Source organism: Rhineura floridana, chromosome 2, assembly GCF_030035675.1.
Source record: "Rhineura floridana isolate rRhiFlo1 chromosome 2, rRhiFlo1.hap2, whole genome shotgun sequence".
Classification (NCBI taxonomy): Eukaryota; Metazoa; Chordata; class Lepidosauria; order Squamata; family Rhineuridae; genus Rhineura; species Rhineura floridana.
The window spans coordinates 110,766,594-110,791,366 of NC_084481.1; the positions used below are offsets into that span (position 1 = coordinate 110,766,594).

Genomic DNA, 24,773 nt, shown 5'->3' on the forward strand with positions numbered 1-24,773 from the left:
CATTCCGCAGATATGAGCTTAAGGCCAGTGGGTAGCAACTGGCAAACCAAAACACGGCCACTAGAATAGTGAAGGAGTCATGAGTTGGTCTAATGAGCCAGTCCTTGACTATCAGTAGCCAGGTCAACTTATCAGATGACCTCAACTAAAGCATTTTCATAAGTAAGTTTGTTGATAAACCTGTGTTCTCACTAATATAAGCAGCAACTTAAATAAAGCATTTGCCTTGTGTACAGCATGAAGAAACTCTAAAGGTTTTTGTCTAACATTAGTCAAACCAAACAAATGGTAACTAGCAAAAGAAGTTGCATTCATGAGTTGAAAGTTTTCATCAGTTTTGAAAGAATTAGCGCGTATTATGGCATTTCCCCATCGTCTTACAGAAGCAGATAGTGCCTTCTGCTAGGAAAAGACAACACCCATATTAAGTATTAACTTGCAATGTATAATTTCACATGACACATGCATTTTTTTGTCATATGCTATACACTCTTGTGGACAAGTATCATTCCTTCCAATACCAAACTTAGTGTTGCAATACCAATGAATTTGGCAACATAACTGGGTCACCCAAAAATAAGGCAGTGGTTTCTCTCTATTTGAGGGACTCTTTTGGATTCAAAAATCCCCAAATACAATCAAATAGGTGCCTTCAGAAATGTTGAGGGCATCAGCTGTGGGGAGAGATGGGAGTTGGCTTACTTGAGCCATTAATAGCTTTTAGCATAATAAGGGGATGAGTATTTGGGGGGAAGAGTTAAGGGAGTGCATACCACTGAGATTTAAGAAATTCCTTCTCTCCACTAGCTAGGGAGACTTCAGGAGGGGAAAAATGACAAATGGTTCCCTTTCTCTCTCTTCTAAAGAAAAAACTCAGAACGACTATCCCCACTCCCCCAAAACATAGTAGTGTACTAAGGTTTAGGGCTGGAACTTCTTTTATGCTATATGACACAGCAGGGGAAGGTTTTAGGAGGGCAGGGATTATACGTATATTGTGTGCGTGTACACACACACACCCCACCCCCCCACCCCACACACACCCCCCACACCCCCCCCCACACACAGAAGCCTCCCTTACCACATGCCTCAAGTAGTGCTACAAGGTAAATGTTCAAGTCAGGATGAAGCCAACAGAAAAACATTAAGGTCCTGATCACATGACAATAGCAGGGGGTTGGAAAACGTCCTCAGATTTTATGATTCGAGAATAGGTTTGCCTGCATTTGGTCCTTTGCCTTGTCAGAAAAATGGTCTGGTTCAGTGAGGGGTGCCAGGTGCCATCCTAAACCAAGCTCCTTTGAAGAGATGTGGTTTTCCTTCTTTTCATTTATCAGTGCATCAGAGGATTGCCAAAGGCCACCGGCTGCTCACAAACCATTCTGGAGAGGCTTCCTGCACTGATCGTCAATTATCTAGTGTACTTTACTGATGATGCTTTCTCCTTATCCCCTCCTCTCTCTTTGTTGTTCTTTCCAAGAGGGAACTTAAGCGCTCATTTTACAGATTGTGAAGAGACCAATTTGTTACTTTGTTTTGTATGTTAGGGCACTAGTTTCTGCCCTAATTTTGTTGCATATCTAAAAATACTCAATAAAATAAAATAAAAAATCTGGCTAAAGCCCTCAAAAGAGCACTCTGTTAGGGACTAGGGATATATGGAAACGTTTTGTTGTAGGTTTCCACTTGTCTTATCTGTATGCTAACGAACTATGGATACACATGTACATGTATGAAACAAAAGAAAGAAGTAACTCACTTATCCATGTGGACCTGCCAGTAAGCTTTGCGAGTGACATTCACCCAGTTGAAATCTCCAGCATAATACTGTGGGTCCACCCCTCCGAAAAGCAATTCCCCTCCAGTTGATGCTTTTGGATCCCTAGAAGGAGTACGCAATTGGACAAAGAAAGTATTAGTACAAACAAGGAGAAGGATCCATAGCTTCTGAGCAATATACTTAAATAATGGTGGCAACAGGCACAAAAAGACAAGGTTACAGATGATGCAGGACACGGTACAACTCCATATAATCCAAGGAAAGCAAAGTCATCCTAAGTATACTCGGTATATTTCAACAACTCTGCTATCCTAAGCCCTCCTACTAGTGAGCAAGCCGAAACTGAAGTCAACAGATTTATCTCCAAGTAAAACATGCACCAGATTGGATGGCAATCCTGTTATTTATCGCAATACCATGTTCATCTATCTAATGAGAGCTGACTGGTCAACATATCACATTGGCTTTCAGGGCTGCATTAGGAGCCTTCAGACCATCCCGAGTCTGCACCTGGCTCCCCATGCCCTTTCACACGTGTGCGCATACTCTGCGAGGGACACCTTTGATCTACACCCAGCAATAATAAGGGACTTGTCATATGATGCGGTAGACTTCTTTTATTCAGGATCATGTGATTTGCACAAGAGTAATCAATGTTATGTATTGATTTTTTGTGCCAATGTATGTACTATAATGTTTTTGCAAAAATAGAAGAACTGGGTGCGTGTCACAAGATAGAAATGAGCCAAAGTTCACTAGGCAAAAGGTTTCTCCATTTCTAAACAGCAAAGAGGAACTTGTCTATCATACTCTGATGTTCCCTCTTCCCCCAATGGATGCCATATGTAATCTTTCAATCTTCTAAAGTAGACCTTTTATTTTTATGCAGCACATGAAGGCAAACAACAACATATTTGTAATGATTAGATACTTCTTTGATAACAGAAGGCCTTTGTTTTTATGTCCCTGGCACACAAGTTCAAGCAAGGTTCCATTCTACAAGAGCCAAACTCACCTGTTCAGGTAAAAGGAAAAGACGTTCTTGTCCAATAGTTGCTGTTCTATTACATTGTCAAAGAAAGGTTTTGCTTTTTTCACTGAGATCTTTGGGAATGCCATGCCGAGGATGCCATCAAATTTTGCAGCAATAAATGTGATGCCAGGCTGTTTGGTAGCTTCACCAAACAACTGTTCCTGGACATGCAGGTCACCAATCTGGGAGAGAGAGGAAAAAAGGGGAGGGGAGAACCCCAAACACACACGTTTAGACCACTACTGGAACAGATAAGGCAACACATTCCTGGTAATATAATAAAAACATATATTCAAGTGGGGCTGTCAAACAGATGAAGTTCTTTAAACAAGAGAGCCAGAATCCTTTCTTCAAACACATGTCATATAATAAATAGCATATGGAACAAACAGAGCTGCCTTGAAAATCATAGATGTGCTTCTGGATTACCTCCAAGCTACCAGGAAAAAATGCAGATAAACAGCATGCAGTTGTCTTCTTGGAAGCCATGTCACTTCTCTCATCTCACTATTGAATTGATTTTTTTTTATTTTAAACAATTAAACTGTTTTTCCAAAGCATAAAAACTAGCATAACAAAGGCCCACAAACACAGAATACAGAAATGAGACACAGAAGCAAATGCTTGTTGAAAAGAGGACATTTAATCACATCTCCAAAATCCCAGAGATGTGGATTTCTGAACTTCCCTCAAGCAGAAAGTTGCAAACCTTAGGAGCCATTGTGGCAAAAGCCCTGCTTCTAGCTGCTGACAGTCGTTACCTGCTGCAAAAACACAGTGGTGAGGAATGGTAATTCATCTGATGTCAGTGCACACAGTGGGGGAGGGAGAAGTACCTTTCAGGAATGTTGGTCTGAGGCCTCGCATGAATTAATCTAGACTGCTTCTTCTCCACTCAAATTATGACCAGATAGGATGAAATTGTGAGACTTGATTAAGATTTTGTTTGATGTATCAGCCAGAACTATTCTTACTTTTACTACCTTGCTTGTTAAAATTACCATAATGCTGTCACTTTCTTGTTTTACATCATGAAGAATTAGGAATTGCTCCTACTACCATGTGTTCCATGTGCCTCACAAGCTTTTGGTAGTATCCCAGGAGTCACTATCACACTGATATTTCAGTACTCTCAAATGCATCTAAGTCTTAGGGCTGCAATGAAGTGGAGTAAATTTAAAGAGGTTTTTGTTGTTTTTGTTTTACTGAAGAATCAAGGCTTTAACATCTTGGAGAAGTGAATTATTGGTGATGTACTAACCTTTACGGTATCTTGGCTGAGATATCCCGACAGGCTCCCAGTACCATAATGGATGGCAAAATCTGTACCATTTTTCACATATGAGGTGGATTTGGAAGAATCGTATTTGTGATGCAGCACTGCAGGAAAAAATAATATAAGAGACACACATAAATGCAGTTCACACACACATTCTACCAACTCTGAACACTAAACAAATATTTGAAGAGAACCAACTCTATGTGCTCAAGACAAAGTAGAAATCATAAAAAGATTAATAATCCCTTCCTTGTAGCTTTTTAATTAGAAAAAACAGGACACCAACCGCCCCACAGTGTCACTTAAAACCCACACACCAGGGTTCATTTCAAAACAACAAATTTCTAGGGCAGTTAAAATTATTCTGAAGGGCAACTGTGAAATTTTGAAACACAGGAAGAAGCAATACAAAGCAAAGGCTAACCCCAATTACATGGAAGATTAGGGACTGCTTGATTGTAAGGAACTCTATTTATAATGTAGGCCATAGTTATCTAACAGCTGTATCACCTCCCAAACATCTTAAGCAGAGAAGGAGAATCTGTGGAGCAAGCATTCCAGATATACAGTAACTCTGCCTGTTTTGAATCCCATCTGCTGGAAAGAAATTTTTCATTCCTCTTGACCCAATGAAACTTCCTGAACAGAGCAAAATGACTGTCGACATGCATCTCTTTACCGGGAAGAATTAACAGAGTGCTTTCTAAAGCTCTTCTAACATATGGATAATTAAGTGGAGAGATCCAATTTGGTTGCTAAACTGAAGTTGGCAAATGTATTTTGAGATTCAAGTACAACTGATAGGTTCTCTTCTCAAAGATGTCTAAGACTTGAAGAACTAGGGTACGTATGCTGAATTCACACATACTTTTCAAGAGACCTTAAACTAGTCTGAGAGGCGTCATTTTCTATGATGTCCCACTCATTCTTTTGTTCCACTCATTTCTGGTCAAACAGGCTTTGAAGAATAAAAGCATGGAAAAGGGTGTGTAAAACATGAGAACTCCCTCTTCAAACCACCTTCAGTCTTTTAATAAAGTCATTATCCATCTTCCACCTAAAGCAGGGGTGGCTATGCAGTGGCCCTCCAGCTATTGTTGGATTAAAGCTGCCATCAACCCCAGTCAGCACAGTCAGGGATGATGGGAGTTGCTGACCAGCAACAACTGGAGGGCTACAGGTTAGCCACTCCTGGCCTAAAGCAGCAAAGGTACATTTTAAGTCACAGACCTATGTGCTTGGAAATTTGCAAAGGGAATATTGGATCTTATTGCTTAAATACATGCATACCATACTCTGAAAACCACAAGTATGATAGTCCCCCAGTTTAATTTTTACTATCTGGCCCTTTCAGAAGCGTATATAAGTTTATGCTCTAAAGCCCTCATCAGTTTCAGCCAGTAACGCTGTTGTACATAGGTAAGTTCAGAAGACACGGTTGCCACAATCTCTAGTAAGGTACCAATGTGCACAAGGAGCTCATTACAATCAGAGGTAGTTTCATTTGTTTCAATAATAAGTGAAGACCAACGTTTCTAGATATGTATCTTGAGGTTTTGTTCTCTTATATACTTTTGTTAAATTTTGTTTGTATTTAGTTACAATGGTATCAGATGGACATGTATAAGAAATCTTGTGGTTATTTGGAGAATTGATACCTGCAAGAAAATAAATGAAGTTTATAAAAAAAAACCAGTGAAGACTCTTCTGATTGGTTAAAAGATGTAACATATTTATCACCACCTTTAGTGTTCAGAGTTAAAAACAGAGGAATGATCAGGGGACTTGTGCCAACACCAGTTTTAAGTGCTTTCACAGACCCTCTGGAAAATGGGCTGAAACACAGCTGATGACCTAAATCAGGGTGGGGGTGCCTTTGGCTTTCTGGGTGTTGCTGGACTACTGTTCCCATTATCCCCGACAACTGGCCTGACTGAATTGATGGGAGCTGAAGCCCATGAAGTGTTGGAGTGCCACAGGCTAGCCACCCTGTTCTAAATGGTAAAACGTTATTCAAAACTAGAGGTTGTATTTAAATTTTTAATTCCTTCAGATCACTTATCCGTGGTCACAGGTCTCAACAACGTAACAGAAAGTTTGGCTGACCAGTTTGTTACTTTGTTTTGTATGTTAGGGCATATACAAATACATGCATCTTAAGAGAGAATGTATACAGATACATGCATCTTAAGAGAGAAAAGACACCTCTTTGCCTCTCAGACAATGGCCAATTGCATCAAAGCGTTCTTTAAAAGAAAGAGGGGAAGGGTTCAGCTGAAAACAGCATTAAGGAATAATGTAAAGGAGATACAAGGTTTCTCAAAATGAACAACACAATAAATGAAATGGCAAATCCTTTTTTTTAAAAAGATTAGCCATTATCACTCAATAACAGCTTAACTAAAGTCAGATTATCAAGTGGTAGACACTGTAGAGGACTGACTTTCAGGACCACTTCATGATTTTCCCTACAAAGGTTTCATTTATATGTCATACATTATGGTTAAAGCGTACATGGAATGAGCTGCGTGGGGCCATCTATTATGCATACATGCAGTAAAGAGATACATGAGGCTTGTCACATAATATGATGCATGCACAGGATGTAGGGACGTGATATCTGTGCAGGAAATTCATCCCATGTGAAGTCTCCCTCCATTTTACAAAGTAGATTATCACTTCTAGTAGTCTTAGTTGTAAATTTACAGAGGTTCTGCAGTTTTTTGTGAGGAAAAAGAATATAGGCCCTCTCACCCCCTTCACACACTCACTGAGCTACACAGGAGCTGCTTTCCCCAGTATGGTATCCCACGTGGCTGCAGTACATTGGTCAAAATGGTAACCATGCAGAATAGTGCTATTTAAACCTAGGAGACACTTACAGCAAGCAATGTCCAACAAATTACAGTTGACAGAAGGCACCCAGAGGTTGGAAGATCCAGTGTCAAAGACCACAGTAAACGTCTGTGGTGGTGTCCCAATGCCAATCTCACCATAATATTGAGCCTGGAAAAGAAAAGGTTAGATGTGAGGATAAAAGGTAAGAAAAAGACTACTCCATGCTAACACCATGTCTACATAGAACCAAAATACGCACCACTTTCAGGGCACTGCATTGTCAATTGCAACACTCATTACACTACAATATGAAGGAGGATTACTAGAAAGAGAGCGTTCTTACCACAGAAGCATTTATACAGTGGAAATAAGTCCCCAATACCTCAAAATAAGAAGCCAATTTGCACATAACTACACTCCCCCAATATAAAATTTTATATGGAGATGGTACAAGAGAGCAAGCCAGTGAGGAATAGTGCTTAGAGGGTCAGACCATGACTGGGAAGATCCAGGTTTAAATTCCCATGAAGCTCCCTGAGTGGCTGTGGGCTACTCATGCTCTCTCTCTCAGTTTTACCTCACAGGTTTGTTGAGAGAATAAAATGGGACAGGGGGATGGAGACTACTGATGTCGCCTTTAGCTCCTTGGAGGAAAGGCAAAAGGAGAGTTGGCTGTATAAAGATGAGGTCACTATGTGAACGTCTCATTTGCTCTCAGAATATGTACTGACAGTCACCTGTCTGGATGGCTTTTAAAGAGAATTAGTCAGATTTATGGAGGACAGAGCCATCGATGGCTACTAGTTATGACTATGTTCTACCTTCACCACCTCTATACACCAGTTGTTGAGAATCACAAGTGGGGAAAAGTGCTGTAGCCCTCAGGTTCTGCTTGTGGGCTTCCCATTGGCATATGGTTAGCCTCTGTGAGAACACGATACCAGCCTGCTATCATGTATTTTGTCTCTTTTCTGAGTTCCTTGACCAAGCATGCTTGAAATTAAAACAGGGAATTGTATCCCATGTGTGTGCACAATGTTTACATGCAGGTCTCTCAACAACCTTCATCAAATATTGCGTTACAGTGCATACCATGTCTAACTCCCTTTAAAAAGATGGTGTGGGGTGAGAGAAGACTTACAGAATAGTGTACCCCATTTCATCCCAACATTGCAGTGTTCTATCGTATTACAAACTTGCATTCACATCTTCTATTTGTTTGCAATGGTAGATTAACTTCACTTGGCTCAGCCAATGACTTCATTTTGTTTGCCTATCTGGAGTTCCTTACTCACAAGCACATAAACACCAGTGGATGAGAACTCCCAGGCAATAATGAATGACAAAGCTACCGGGATGCTTGTTCCCTGCTCCAGTCAACAGCCCCACCGTGCAGGCTAGGAGAGACTCCTCGTTCCTCTGAGCAAGCTACCTGGGTACTGTGATGAGCATGCACTAGATGTGCATCCCCATGCAAACACTAGTCCCCAAGTACCAAAAGTGGTACTCATTTTCAAGTACTATTCATATGCATGTCTTGTGCCTACAGCCTGCAAAGATTAAGAAGTAATGATATGTTTCCTCTTCCTTTGGCATTTTACATTAAAACCATTATCATACTAGGGTAGGGTGTGTTTTCTAACCAAGTACATGCACAGCAGTTACTATAAGCCAAATATACCAGGTGTTATGTTTAAAGTGCCACAGCAGACTAGAAAATGTGATTCACCTTGTAATTAACCAGGATTACTGCCTTGATAGTCATTTTGTACTTAAATGATTGACATTTACCATCTTACATTTATTATGTAAGAATTAACACTAAACACACATGTCTTGAGCTAACTTTTAAAGATCGCTACATTCCTTTATTGGCCATACTCTTAAAAATGAAATCAAGGAGCCACATGTCTTGGCACACGGTAGACAAAGCTGTCCATGTGCCTCAGCAGGATCTTTGCTGCAGTGCAACAAATCCTAAGTATTGTTTACCTGTACTTTTGGAGTAGCTCATATGCTATGAAGGAACCACCATTCAGGCTGAAGAAGCCTGGCAGTCTCTGCACTTGAATCAGAAGAGTGGCTTAAGTGCTTGAACTAGGGAGCAGCTCTGGTCCCAGATGCATGCACAGGATGTAGGGAATTAGATGCCTGAAGACGAGAGTGGGGAACCTGTGGCCCTCAAGATGTTGCTGGGCTCCCATCACCCCGAGCCAGTATAGGCAATACTCAGGGGTGGTGCAAGTTACAGTCCAGCAGCATCTCAAGGATCATAGGGCTCCCCATCCTGCCTGAGGAACAGGTGGAGCTGCTTACTCCTAGAAGATTTCTCACATGGACATCCAAGCCAAGGAAAGGAATCAATATCTATTCCTTTACTAGTATAAATGTGCAGCATATTTCATCGTTAAGAACTTGGCAGTTGAGGCAAAGAGAAGGGACACGTGCAGAACTCCAGAAGTGAGACACTGCTGGTGGAAGACAAGCAGTAGCTTCCTCCCACCCTAATAACTTGATACAATGAGTGGGAATTTTGCAAGCATGAACTACAGTAGCCTTTCCTAACCTTTGCATCCCCAGATGTTACTGGACTACAGTTCCCATAATTCCTGACCACTGGCCATGCTGGCTGGGGCTGATGGGAGTTGCAGCCCAGCAACATTTGGGGACCCAAAGGTTGGGAAAGGCTGAACTAGAGGAAACAATGAACAATGCAGTGAAAGAAGTGAAGAGGGGGCACACAGAGAGAAGACAGTCCAGTTGCAAAGGGCACTGCATTTACCACAATCAATATCCGGTAGTCTAATGGAATTTGCATTTAATGGAAGAATGTTCTGAAAGAGATTCCTACCTCCCCAGCTGCAGTGGGCATAGTACATAAGTGACAATAAATCTTATTTCCCTAGCTTGTGAAAAAAAACCCTTACTGAAGCAGGATTCCTAACAAATACATTAGGTGTAGCTTCCTCTCCCTTGGCAATTCCTGCACCTCTGTCTTGGAGAAAGCTGCACTGCTTCCAAATTTTGCTGATCAAACAGCTGTTACAGGAGTCCTGCCTGGGGAAAAAATAAAGGGTGGCAACCTAAGGTACATGGGATTTCTCTGGGTTAAGAACAGGTTTGTGAACCTAGCCAAGTGTTTTGCCAGCTTGAGCAGGTCCCATACACTTATATTTCTCTCTTGAGAATAATGTGCACTTTTCTTACTCATACAAATTTGCATGTGTGGAAAATTGCTGGGCGTTTAGACCCCTCTTCCAGCACACCTGCTAGAAGGCTATTGCAATGCACAGCCATATCTGGATTGAGATGTGCAACTGACTGAAGACTGGCAAAATCTAAATTTCTCTACCACTTTTTAAAGCAAACAATAAAAGGGAGATGGCGTTCTACATAGATCACTGTCTGATAAGGCTGTTTCTAAGTTGTCCATTGCAGAACTAGGCTGCTGCTACATATAACACACACACAAAAACACTGTGGCTGTTATATGTGGTTTTTAGCATTTGTGTACCTACTGCACATTTACCTGATGTCACCACCCCATATACACCTAGTCCTTCCTATTTCTAGTCACAGGCCTGTTTCCTCCTCTGGTCTGCACTGCAACCCCTAAAGCTGCACACGTGAGGCTGTGGTGCGACAGCATCCACACATTCCACAGCTAGAAGGGCAAGAGTAAATAAGACACCAAGAGTGATACCTTTTATATCAGGATGGTGTACTTGAATTAGCCATTTCAAGATAAGAAATCCACCTGACTTCTGTCTTCCTAGCATAGGTAAGCCATTGTGTAAAATGGAATAAAGCCAAGGGTATGAAGTTGTAATAACACCTCAAGAGGCAGAATCAGATTGTGTTGTTGTTTTTAATAAAAGGTAGTATTAGTTGGAAAGCTGACTCAGAAGAGTCCTATTTTTGCAAATTGCAAGGGAGGTAGTGTTTAGAGGAGTGGCAACAATCTGGCTAAGACGGCTAGCCTGTGGGATAACAGAGAGTTTCTCTCAGGTCTTGCGTGCATACTAAAGAAAGTCCACCTGCGCTTCAAGGCAGAAAAACAACAAAATCATGTTTTCAACTTTACTCTTGACCACTTTAGAAGGTCATAACAATTAAAAAACCTGACCACCTTCCCAGCCTTAAGGAAAAAACAGACCACCCAATCAATCTTAAAGATAACAGTAACATTTAAGGACCTGTCACTTTGCATCCACATAATGGGTTTAGCTTACTGGTCTAGTGGCACGATTTTTGCTTTGGGTGAAAGAGGCGCTGGATTCATATCCCAGGCAAAACCTTGCATGCAGAACCTCCAGGTCCAATCTGGGCATATTGAAGTAGTAGGGCTAGGAAAGACTGCCATCTGAAACTTGGGAGGGTTTCTGCTAGTCATTATGGACAGTAACAAGCAAGATGGCGGATAGTATGGCAAGTATAAGGCAGCTTCCAATGTTCCTTTGGAGTACACTCAGTTGTGGGGAAAATGGCATAAAAAGAAACATTTTGAAAATAGGTCTCGGTGGCCAGGAAAGTGATGTCAGCTTCTGGCCTCCCAATTCCAGGACGTTATAGCATGACAGGGTATTCATCAGCAGTTTTACCAGGCATAATTATATATATTATAAAAGCATCAGAAATGTATTTTTGCCTGTGTGAATGAGTGCGGAGGTGGTTCAGGTATGACAGAGAGAGTTCATTATTTGACAGCAGCAGTTGTCTTAAAAAAACCCCAACTTAATAGATTTACAACAGCCCTAGAGTAAATTTTCCTTTCCCTTCTGCCATTTTTGGAAGGGAGGGTTTTGCAAATGGGGGGGGGGGAGAGACAAGACTGATTAACTGATGTGGGAAACAACAGCATCAAGTTGAGGTGTGTGTTTTAGTGGACCAGTTGAAGCCATCAATTCTATATACATCACTCTTCACCAACCCGGTGGCCTCCAGCTGTTTTGGACTATAAGTCCCATCAGCCCTAGCCAGCATGTGCTGGCTGAGGCTGATGGCAGTTGTAGTCCAAAACATCTGGAGGGCACCAGGTTGATGAAGGCTGCTATAAATGCGCACTAGAACAGCATGTTGTGTTGGTGTGGCAGTCAACTAAGCCAAAGTAATCTCACCATGTAATGGTGTATTAGAATAACTAAACCTGTGCCGCATCCTAGAGTCTAAATGCAATCAACTTTCTAACTGTAATTTTGAACCAGTCTATTGCAGTCCCTAAATGAGGTCAGTATTGCCTCCCATATGACGCTCATTAGCCTATATATCTATATATATATACATACACACACACATATATATATATTCACCACTGTATGCCTGTCAACAGTGAGGAAGCCTCAGATAACACTGATCCTCCCTCTTTTGCACCAGTGTGTGGATTATTCCGAGTTCTCTTCTGCAATTGTAGTTGCTTTCCTTGAGAACGCAAGTGGGGCCTGCAAGAAAATGTTGCAGCCTGGAATAGTTCTGTTCAGGCTTCTAGCCATTCCATCCCCCTCCCAACAGGCAGTCACAATTTGTTTTCTTCTGGGGGGGCAGGGAGAGAGGGAGGGGGGAGGGGGAGAGAGAGAGAGAGAGAGAGAGAGAGACAGACAGACAGACAGACAGACAGACAGGAAAAGGCTCTTCAATTCACCAATAAGCACAGTCATCATGTCAGGGACTCTGTTGCAATTCATCTGTCTCATGACTAGATTTCAGAAGAGATTGCAGCCCTTCCCGAGATAAGGCTAGGGGTTCACAGTTGTGGTAATAAAGGACCCAGCAAGTTTCAGTTAGCCTTATCTGCTCAGGGAATAAGAGAAAAGCGGGGCATTTCAAGACTGCAGGAATGAAAAACCCAACTATTCCAAATTTAGCCCCGATCCAGCCCCTGTAGTGCCCATTGCAGTATGCACGTATCTGACGTGAGAGGGTCCGAGACGTCCAATGACCAGGTCTGTGCTTCTACAATAAGTGGCGGAAGGAGGAGAAGCGGTGCAGAATTCAGAAAGAATAAAGCACTCACAAAATGGTGTGGCATTGTGACTGGGGGGAGAGGGTATTTTTGCCACCCTCAGCTCCTTTGGAAGAAAGAGCAACATAGAAATTTAACGAATAATAATAGTATGTTGGGATAGGGGGAAGAAAATTGCATTTTTGAACTACAAACATATTCATTTTTTAAAGAGTCATCTGCAGTGTACTTAAACACTTAAGAGTGCTCAAGATCACATTTCCCATTCTTCACAAAACAAGCAACAAGGCACAAAGATATAGAGAACACCATCTAGGTATGGTCTCCTTGTCCCAAACTTGAAAAGTTGTTTTTCTGCATATATCTGGGAGTAATCTGTTTTCTCCATTTCCGTTCTCTAAGCCTAACCATGCTTACTGCTAAATATATCCTGCTAGTTTCCAAGGGGCTTAGTTTTGAGGAGGCAGGTTTATAATTGCTAGATGATAGCTTGACCATTACAGCTACCACAAAGTTGCTATATTTTGAATGCTGGAAAAGTGAGAGCTTCCCTCTAATATAAGCACTTCCTTAAGAAAGGTGCTAGGATTCCTTGTAACAAGTCTGCATTTCTCATGCAACATAAACAAGCCAAAAAGCCTGGCATAAAATAAATCAAAACCACTCACTGACTATCTGGGACGTTCCTGAAGCTCAAAGGTTTCTAGATTATTATTATACTGGAACTTTTAAACATGAAAAATGACATAGATTGCCTTGAAGCTGATCCCGACTTATGGCTACCCTATGAATAGGGTTTTCATGGTAAGTGGTATTCAGAGGGGCGTTACCATTGCCTCCCTCTGAGGCTAGTCCTCCCCAGCTGGCTAGGGCCTGCTCAGCTTGCCACAGATGCACAAGCCTGCCCTTTCCTTGCCCCCCAGCTGGCAGTTGTAGACAACTGGGCTTCTTGGGACTATGCAGCTTGCCCACAGCTGCACAGGTGGCAGGGCATGTCACCCCTGAGCCACTCACTGTGGGGGTGATCTTTAGCTGGCCCTTGACACCCAGGAGACACGAGCGGGGATTTGAACTCAGACTCTGGACTCCCAGCCAGGCTCTCCTCCCCACTGTATTACAGGAAGAAATTTAGTCAAGAGTCACCCTGGTGCATGTTCTTGGAAGTGTGAAGTATGAATGAAGTCAAGCAAGCAGAGTATCTACTGAACCCCTTTCTCCAAGGGGGGAGGGAGTCAGGTGCATGATGCCTGCTCCTTTCTCTGATCCATCCTCCAATATCTCAAACTGCTCCAGCGATCTACAGACAGAAGTTACAGATCACACTCTTAAAGCATGGAGGCACATAGTGTTCTACTACCATTGGTAATGGCACATGGTTTTGGGAAATCTCTAGGCAGCGGGAATGAGGAAAGTGTGATGGTCTTGGGCAGATTCACACACCCGAAGAATGGCCAATTCCCTTCCCATGCACAAAACTCAATTTAAGATGTATATTATTACTAGCTGCATGTTGGTGTGAGCTTTATGCAAACTGTTAATTACAGGATGGGGGGAAGAAAGGAGTCTAAGCAGATAATTTGTTTTAGTACTCTAGGTGTCAGCATGTTTTAGTGTGGCCTTCTAGCATCAGATACTACTGATCTTCCTCGAGGCCAAGATAATAGTAGCCCAATGAAAGGAGTACACAGTGACACAATACAGAGCATATGTTAGCCATTTGCAATGTGGCAAGAATACAATGGCAATGCAGTTCTATGGCCCAGCTTTTTCTTTTTTAAACTTTGCCAATATCATTTTAAAAAACATTCCATATAGCCTCCAACTCTCATTAGTTTGAAGAATTGATTTACACATTCAGAAAAACACATGGTGCAATGCTCGTGTGTGTGTTTTGTGCCTTCAAGTCAATTACGACTTATGGCAACCCTACGAATCAGCAACCTCCAATAGCATCTGTCATGAACCACCCTGTTCAGATCTTGAAAGTTCAGGTCTGTGGCTTCCTTTATGGAATCAATCCATCTCTTGTTTGGCCTTCCTCTTTTTCTCCTCCCTTCTGTTTTTCCCAGCATGATTGTCTTTTCTAATGAATCATGTCTTCTCATTATGTGTCCAAAGTATGATAACCTCAGTTTCATCCTTTTAGCTTTTAGTGATAGTTCTGGTTTAGTTTATTCTATTACCTAATTATTTGTCTCTCTCGCAGTCCATGTATGTGCAAAGCTCTCCTTCAACACCACATTCCAAATGAGTTGATTTTTCTCTTATCTGCTTTTTTCACTGTCCAACTTTCACATCCATACATACAGTATTTCAGGACAAAAAGATGGGCTTGCATGTTTTTAACATTACCCATGTCAAAGACTATCTGCCCCTGGAAAGCTACATCAAGGGGAAGGATTGTAATCTGTCCTCTCTGGTCTGCAGCAATTTGTAATTTGACAGGAACAATTTGGATTAATTCCAAATGTGGAAATTTAGGATTTTTTAAAAAAAACAATGCCATGAGGTGAGTAAAGCTTTCTTCAAATGGAAAAAAAGTTTTGAGTAGCCATGCATTGCACAACCTTCACCTTGTATATTTCAACATCAGAAGTAGAGCTTGATTAAACACTTCCATCCCCTCCTTGGAGTTGGCAAACAAAGAGATGGCCAATCACAAGAGAAGAAATCTGGACGGCCAACAAGAGCCCAGGGCAGGGGAAAAGAGAAGCCAAGATACTTGCTTTCCCAAGAGGCAAGGTACACACAATTCAGAACACAGCAAGTCCAGACTGTGTCTCAAGTTGGGGAAGAAGCCCCACCATTCCCAGGCTCCAGAGGCTGCACTGGCCAGTCCCCCACCCTCCCCAACTCTCTCTAGATGCAAGTGTGCCCCATTCAGGATGCTCAGCCTGGATTTTCACACAAGTACCGTGGTGAGAATCTTACCAAAGTCCTGCAACAGGTGTTTGGTATTTCTGGTATTTCTGAAGAGGAAAGAAAACTACCACCACCACAAACTGAGAATGCCTATTATGAACAGATCACAGGTGCCCCAATACAGGCCTCAAAATCTGGGTCACTAGAGACACCAACAGAATGGGGCCAATCAAGAAACCAAGAATTAAGAGGAAGGGAGTAGCAAGCCCAGCAGAACAATGGGCAGAAGTTATGTTGCAAGTCAAAATTCAGGAAAATGTGTATGAGGACAGGGAAAGAGTTGGGCAAATCCCCTAGAAAGGTATTTCACCATTTGTGTGCAGAAGACATCAGCCAAATGAGGAGAGACAGTGGGCAAAATATAGATAGCACAGTCTTCCCCAAGATGAAGATAAAGTGTCCCTCAGATGAAGAAGGAATGCAGAATTAGACTGGATTTCTCTCTCTCAGCACCCAACCTTAAGTGTCAGAGCCCAATGGAGTTTTTTTCTCATTAGCATCCATCAGCTCTAGCTCAGCAGCATACACAGTCTTTCAGAACCAAGAATGATTCAACAGTGTTGTGTGCCATGAGAGATAATATGCACTTCCTTCCTCTCTTGAGCTTATTTCCCCAATTCCTTACATTCTCAGGCTAAGGGACATGTCCTCATGTGCAGCTCATCACTCCATACAAATGATCTCTTGCCCTCACCCCACTCCAACCATCTCTTTGGTTGGTATCATCCATTCAAGTTAAAGATTTGTGTTATCAAAAAGTTTTCCATTTGGACAGGGTGGAGACAGCAATCTTTTGATATCTTAGAACTGTTACGTATCCATACACACAAAAAACTGATAATCATGCCACTGATTCTTTGCCAGGATTACAAAGCAGCGGCTTGAACAGCTTCCTGTGGAATATTGAAGATGAAAGACTTGAGCAGTTACTGCTATCAACGCCTGAAGTCTCCCATTTGAAGATCAGAACAAATGGTACTGCAGTTAAAATTATTTGTACACATGCTAAAAAAGGTCCATGCTATGGAGTTAACAGATTTAACACCTGGAGTTCTGCAGACTGAAGCAAAAATGTACACATTGCTCCTGATCAAAGGCTCTTTCTGACATTCTGGCATGAGAGTCAATGCAGCACCTTTCCTAACTACATCAGTAGAAAAGAGATTTTATGGAAATATCTTCTTGGTCTTGAGATTCAAAGTCAAATGAAAACAGACAAAATCACTGGATATACTATGTTATGATTTTATTATGAGATAGTTCTTCATGGAAGTGAAAAGTGGTATAAGCATTTTCAAATAAAACAAAGAGCTCCCATACAGCTCTTTTCCATGTCAGCACTGACCCAGTTTCTAGGAGGGCTGACACTAGTATAAGAAGGAGCAACAATAGGGGCTTCTCCCATATAAAGTGGGCATTCTGACATTATCTGAGTGACCCATGGAGGAAACTGCACTGTAGGAGTTCCCATGCTATAAAAGGTAATGTGTCTTTAGAATATGATACAGGTTTTTCAGAATCTGGAAGGATTGGGGAGGAATTGGCACAAACACTGGGCTGTTGCAAAACCAAGGAAGGACTACAGGGAAGCAAGACTGCAGAAGTCAATGAGAAAAGGAAACTATGCAAAGGCATAAAAAACCTCCCAGGCCTCTGGCTGTCTTTCAGCAATAAGGAGCCATTATTGAGAAAATGTGTAGCAAACAAGACTGAACAGCGCAATCCCTACATGTCCGCTCAGAAGTAATAAATCCCATTGGGTTCAATGAGACTTATTTCTTTGTAAGAACCACCAACATACAAGTACAGCGAGGCCCTGATCTTTACCACATTTTCTCAAAGGTGCTAACCTGTGGCCCACTAGATGTTGCTGAGCTCCAACTCCCATCAGCCACTGGGGAACAATCTACTTTTTGACTAAATGGCACAATTTGGCTCACTGCTTCACTGACCTGTCTTGCTACACATCAGAAAGAACATTTTTAAAATATCAGCTAAACCTTATCTTCTGGATTTTTCTCTTTATTGACTTATCATTTTTCATTAGACTGAGGCCTGTTTTGAATATCCAGATGTTCCTCTCAGGGTTTCACAGAATGCCCACAGCCATAGTAAACAATGAATTTTATTAGTGCTCAAGGAGTTGGAAACCTAAAGGAGAAGCTTCAAAGGCTGGCTCCCAAACATGAAGCCACATAAGCGCTGTTTAACAATGGAAACAGTTACAAGTGTTCTCCTTTGTTGGATGTCTACAAGCAGAACCTGGGCAGCCATGTGATAGGGATGCTCTAACTCTGGATTTCCCATATAAAGCAAGAAATTGGATTAGATGGCCTAAGACCCTCTCCTTCAATTTTAAGATCCTACCTAATGATCATCTAGCAGAGTCATCCATACTAAGCACTGCTTATGCTTATCCTCATGTTTGCTTAAATGAACACTAGTTCACTGCTGGTAGTTCTAGGCACTAGTGAAAATATTTTACCTGCAAATTCCAATTAGCCTGTATAGAGTTGTTTTTATTATTTGCAAAGAGAATCTTCTTGAGATATCATATGATCCCTTACATAAGGGATAAGGTCACTGTGGTCTATGGGAGGGTTCTTCCTTCAAGTTCCAAATGTATCAGAAGCCCGGTCCACAATAATTCAGAGCAGGGCTTTCAGTGTGGCTGTCCCTGCTCTGTGGAATAGCATCCTTGTCAAGATATGACAGGCACCCATCATCTGCACTTTCCAGAAACAACTGAAGACATTTGTTCCAACAGGCTTTCACAGATGGATGAATGAGTCTTTGCCAAGGGTGTCTATTTTGTTTTTTAAATATATCTGTGTTTTTAACTTTTTTTAGCTGTTTTTATTGTATAATGCATGCAGAAGGCAATAAATACAATAATTATTTCTTCATCCTAAAAGGGCTTAGTGCAACTTAGCATCATATCACACAGCCTGGCCTTAACCCAGTTATGAAAGTCTGTTGATAAGCAGAAGTTTGCCTTATCTACATTTAGCACACTTTTTTCCCTCCTTGAACAACCGGTCTGAGAGGAGTTGTATGACTCAAAAGCATACATATTGCATTTGAGATTGGTATGATCCTTTAAAAAAAAGCAATTACTTCACCAATTCAGATTCTGAATGTGTTCTGTTTACCCATTGTCTTGCAAGCCAGTGTTATGGAATCACTAAATCAGCAGGGAAGAGGAGAGGTGGCTGTTTACAGCCACTTTGCAAGAAATGCTCAGAGAAGAAAACTGCAAAGGCTGTAGCAAGTTCTATTTTAGAGTTCGATGGTGGCACTTTCTCTGCAATTTCTAAAAGGAGAGACTTCAGCAACAAGTAATGATCTCCTAGCACTGATGGGTGGTTTGTGTAAAAACTCTATTGGGGAACAAGACTGGACTGCCAGATACTGCGAACCTTTGTTGACTGGATTAAGTTTCAACATATTACACCTGTGCAGATACAAGTCATCCTTTCAAGTTGTGTAGGAAGTGACAGAGGGAGTGGAAGGGTTTTCCGAGGGAAATGCTTGTTATTATTAATTAAATTTATATCCCGCTCTTCTTCCCAGAAGTAAAGTCTACTTGGTCCTGGTTATCATATTGTTAAGTCTATGCTTGCTCACTGAGGTAGTTTTTACCAATGTAAAGGTCTTTCGAGTTATAATGGTTACGATCTTAAATGTCAGGAACATCTGTATCTTATCCACTCTTTGCTTCCTTGTTTTCTTCATATTCCTCCTACACATTCCCATTTGTTTCAAAAGCTACCTTTGCATAAAGCAAATTATCATCATGAACCTGCCTTGGTTCCCACAGACATGTGGATTCTTTCGAAAAGGAGGCCAGGCCCCAAGGAGTGTAGCACTTCAGTGGGAGGAGATTTCACATGGAGGTGACACACTGTGGTGCTTGTGGAATGGCAGTACAAGGTCCCCACATACCAAGTCTGTCCAAAGGAATGAAGCAGAGCATGTGCAGTTGCAGCACTGAAACACTGAGCGCTGGATGTTTTCAAATATGACTGCGGATAACTTTAAAAACCCTGTTTGTGAAGATGACAATGACCTTTTCCCAACTGATTTTGTTCCCTGCAAATAAACAAGGACAACTGCGAAGTTCCAGCATGCTGCTATACTGTACCACACAGATTTGAGTCATTAAGGAGGAAGACACAGTGAAACCATTAAGAAGAGTGCCAATCAGCGACTGTACTTACATCCATGTAGTTCTTCAAAGCCTCTGGGGTAGGTGTGCCCACATCTGGGCCCCCAAATTTGTATTTCAGCATTTCCCCCAACTCATTCAAGTCTTGGATATTGGTCCCATATTCAGTGTAGATGCTACGCATGGAGGGGAACTTCTTCAATGGAATTCTGTCCAACAGAAATGATTTTTTTAAAAGAGAGGGACATTAGCGGAAGTAAGTAGCTTTCTTGACACTACCCTCTCCTGCAGCTCGTTCAGTAGGAGTCAAGACCAAACCAAGGGACTTTTCTATTATCAGTATTGTCTAGTTGTAATTCCACAACCAAATATTACCTCAAAGATGTTCAAAAGAGAGACATCTCCCTTTATAGCAAGGACAACATGTTTTCCTTTTGATCTGGAAAAGAACAAACAAGGAACCAGATTCTCCACTGGGGTTTACTTACTGACATGGCTCCTGTGAAGTTAATGGATCCTTGCTAGTTCACCTCCGCAGGGAATTTGGCAGCATTTATGGGAACCTCCCTATTGCAGCAAGTTTTGAAACTAGATTTCATTTAAAAAAAAATCAAGTTATATATGCTGGAAGGCCAACCTCTGGAAGTTTGCTATCTGGCTTTTAATTATAATACTCTTACATGACACCTTTCATATGCAGATATCAAATAGCTTTTAAAACTGACAAATGAAAGTACCAAACAATACTAGGTTGAATACAATTTGTGACTGATCATTCTGTCACCCAGAGAGCAAACTATGCCCCAGCCATTCTTCCTCTTAAAATTCTCATTCCATATCATGCATATGTGGCCAAGCACTCTTAGTGGCAACTTATGCATTAACAACAACCAGTACAACACATTACCATCTTTAGCTTACTTTGTGTAACAAGATATAGTAGCGATGCTTCCTGGCAAGCTCATGATGGAACAGGATAAAATACCAGCTCTAACGCCTCACATTGGTTCTTGTTTTCTTGAACAGCCTTGGCAAAGGCTTTCAAACAGCAGCATCGTTCAAAAGCCACAGGAAGTCAAGCAGATGTCAGAGCAAGAGTTTCTGTTTAGCTAGGAGTTACTCATAAGATCCTCCGTGGCGCAGAGTGGTAAGCGGCATTAACGCAGCTGAAGCTCTGCTCACGGCCAGAGTTCGATTCCAACAAAAGGAGGAAGTCGAATCTCCGGTAAAAGGGGTTGAGGTCCACTCAGCCTCCCATCCATCCATGGTTGGTAAAATGAGTACCCGGCATATGCTGGGGGGTAAAGAAAGGCCAGGGACGGAACTGGCAATCCCACCCCATATATATGGTCTGCCTAGTAAACGTCGCAAGACGTCACCCTAAGAGTCGGAAACGACTCGCACTACAAGTGCGGGGACACCTTCACCTTTAGGAGTTACTCATACAGGCAGACACAATACCAGTGAAAGCTGTTCAGTCCAAATTAGAAACTGCAGAAGACCTAGTTTGCCAATAGATGTTTACAGTGTAATCCTAGGCATGGCTTTTCAATGGGGCTTCAGTTCAATGGGATTTACTCCCAGATAAGTGCGTATAATATCTGCAGTATTAACTACTACCAAGAGGCACTGAACAAGGCCCCATTAGATTTCTTGAGGTCTGGTGTCACTATCTGCAAATTTACAATTCCTTCAGATGACAGCAGTTACAGAAGCAGGGCACCACCATTTTTCGTTGGCCTCGGGGGACAGCTATTTTTTTGCTACAGCATCCCATCTTCCAGCATGTGCAGAGGACACTTGGGGGGGGGGCAGAGAGAGCAGACAGCTTCTCACCAAGTCAGACTTTGGAGGCACAGAAACAGTATCTCCATGCATGCCTGAGGACTTCGGGGGGGGGAGTGTTGGGCACTGGACAAGTTAAAAAAAGCTTTGATCAACTGATTGGAAAATATTTGAGCTGAGTACTTTATTAGAACAAAAATATACTCTAATCAGCAGCAGGTTTGATACTTTGCTAATGACAGAACAAGTTAGAGCAGCTAACAATTACTTTTATATAAAAGAAACTGCAATTATAACTTTTAAAAATGTGGAAGAGGTTCTCATAAGGGTAACTAGTTAACTGAATAGCTCTCTTTAGCCTTTAATTCTAGAACACCAGGGCCAGCTTTCAGTCACACATTTGTTAAAGTGAAATTAAATTAGAAATAATGCAAACAGCAGCAGTTATTTAAAAAGACACCAGATCACATGGAGGACATAATTTCTAGCCTCTGCAGCCAGGAAGATGGAGTCATGACCTATCATGGGTAAGACAAATGCTGAACAGCAACTATGCCATTAGGTTTGTTTCCAACTACTGCAAAATTAGGGGACAAGAAGGCCTGCCCTTGCTAACAAATGACACTGTAATGAAGCCATATTGCAAACAAGGTAATCTACCACATAGCTTCATGGAATATTTGAACACAGTCAAACAATAGGTCAATGAACACTATTTGGCCAGTGTGTTGGCCAATCCAACATAAAGCAAAAGACTACCGCCCAAACTCCACATTATCTGCAATGCATAGAGAACTCAGAGGAAGACAAGATGCATATGAGAGAGAGAGAGAGAGAGAGAGAGAGAGAGAGAGAGAGAGACTGACTGACTTATGGTCACCACTATTGTAGCAGATATGTAGATTCCTATACAGAAGATGGAGTGACATATTTCAAGTGACATCTGGCTCTTAGAACAGCCCCTTCAAATGGGTATGGTAAGATTCCAGGCTTTTTATGAAATAATTCAACCCTCTCTGAATCTGGCTATGGCTGAAGACCTTGTAAGCTGTGTTAACATGGATAAATCATCTACTATGTAGTAAACATTAAGGCCTGGGAAAGCCATAGCTTTGGTTAGAACAGACCTGAGCTTTAGAGCACCAACAACCATGTAGGAGGCACTCGCTACACGTCAGAACATCAGCCACCTAACTTGTTTGCTCACCATGAAAATGTGATGGCAGTAGCCTTTATCTGGTGCCATCTCTTCTAAAAGGTGCTTGTGTATGTGCGTGCATGCAAGCAAGGGAGCGGTGGGTGTGAGAAAGAGACAGCAGTATTTTACAATGGCTATGCCTTTGAGGTGTACTTTCAAAACAAGACTCCATTTCTTCTGTCATCTATCACTAGTAGGCAACTCTCTCAGTATGCAAGACTCCTGACATCAAGCACCTCACACTTTGTTCTTATAGTTTTTCAGAAGGTGTAAACTAAACAGTTCTTTGCCATCAGCTAGAACTGAGGGGGTTCTCAGGCCTCTTGGTACACATTTTCATACTCTTAAGCTGAAATCCTGGCAGCAACCCTAAGTGGGTCTTACTTTTGAGCAAACCTGCACAGGATTGCCCTTTCAAAGGCAACTGGCTGACAGGGTAGGATACCTCCTGAGAGTCTTTTTTTGTACCATAACCTGCTGCCACACCTAAACTCTAGAGATCTTGACTAGCACAGCAGCCTGATGTCCACATGCTTGGTAACCCTCCCTCCATCTAGCCTGAAATCTTGGCAACAGGACCAAGGGTGTGGAACTCACAGAGTTGATATGAGAGTCAGGAGCAACCATAGTACCACAAAAACTGGGTGCCAAGGGAGTGGGAGGCAAGGGAAGAGAAAGAAATTATATCTCATCAACAACAGCATTACTGGCAATTCTTGTTGTATTAGATTGCAGTCCTAACCCCTAACTAGGAAAGAAGTACAAGTCCTATTGGATTCTTTTATATTTACTTAAGGGTAGAGGGAGGGGGAGGAAAAAGTCACTTCGTAAAGGCCTATCAGCAAGTTACATTTACATGCCAAAGTAAGTTTCTCTCCTGGAGTGTGCACTAACTCTCCCTTTGGGGTATGCCTGTTAGACGCGACTTCATTTCCATTTAATCCTCAACACTCGAGTCCACTTAGAAAAAGAAAGGGATCTTTGATCGTTTGAGAGCCTGCCCAATCGAGCAATTAGTATCAGGGCACCAAATTCTGCCAAATCCGGCACGACCTCACGGTTACGTTGGTTTAACAAGCAGCAAAAGCTAAGACACACCACGAAGAAACGGAACAGTGGAACGGGCAAATGGAACTGACTAACTAACCTCTATAGATGGCAGCTCTTCCGACACGCCCTCCCAGATGACTGGAAGAGTCCAAGTGAGGACCAACGTTACCTTTTAACAACCACAACAAAAGGGCCACTTGGGAAGCACGAGGCTATTTTTTTTTTTTAAAAAAGCTACTTCCTCCCAAGGTTTCTGTTTACAAAGCTTTGCTTTTTCCCACCCTTCCAGTCTCCTGGCCCCAGCCAAGGAATCCCAAAGGCTTTGTGTCTGAGCACTAGAAAGCCGATCCTCACCTGATCAGCGACGAGCAAGCGACCACCAGGGACGCAAACACTATTAAAGAACGGAGCCCCATGAGGACGACTGCAGCAGTAGCGCTGGACTGCAACTCGGATACGAGCTGATACGCTTCTATTGCCGCTGCAAGCGATGGCCTATTTGCACTTGCACCCCTCTGATATTAAGGGGGATGACTGAGCAATCCAACCTCGTGACTGCCTAATCAGCTGACCGCCTAAAATTGCAACTGGGTAACGTGACCTTAGAGGAGGCGGAGAGTGGTTTAACCCTTCAACTGCTGTCACCTGCTAATAAAATGCGTCTCCCCACTCCAGGAAAAGCTGATGTAAAGCACATACTTGTGTACATATAATTTCCGGGGAGCTGGCTGGGTGCACAAAAGGAGGATCGCAGTTTGGCT

General features: G+C 42.1%; 1 protein-coding gene across 2 annotated transcripts in view; it reads right to left on the minus strand.

Annotated features, from left to right (window-relative positions):
- Nucleotides 1-24,567, minus strand: part of CTSD (cathepsin D) — a 34,178-nt gene extending 9,611 nt beyond the window's left edge. Inside the window, exons 1-6 of one of the 2 annotated variants that reach the window (XM_061610125.1) lie at nucleotides 24,367-24,567; nucleotides 20,032-20,188; nucleotides 6,975-7,098; nucleotides 4,075-4,193; nucleotides 2,796-2,995; nucleotides 1,760-1,882 (exon numbers count right to left, since the gene is read on the minus strand). In XM_061610125.1, the coding sequence (XP_061466109.1) occupies nucleotides 1,760-1,882; nucleotides 2,796-2,995; nucleotides 4,075-4,193; nucleotides 6,975-7,098; nucleotides 20,032-20,188; nucleotides 24,367-24,428 (785 nt within the window). In that variant the 5' untranslated portion in view covers nucleotides 24,429-24,567. Of the gene's footprint in view, nucleotides 1-1,759; nucleotides 1,883-2,795; nucleotides 2,996-4,074; nucleotides 4,194-6,974; nucleotides 7,099-20,031; nucleotides 20,189-24,109; nucleotides 24,134-24,366 lie in introns of those variants that run through there. The other variant, XM_061610126.1, reaches the window with a different exon arrangement.
- Between the last annotated feature and the right edge of the window lie 206 nt (nucleotides 24,568-24,773).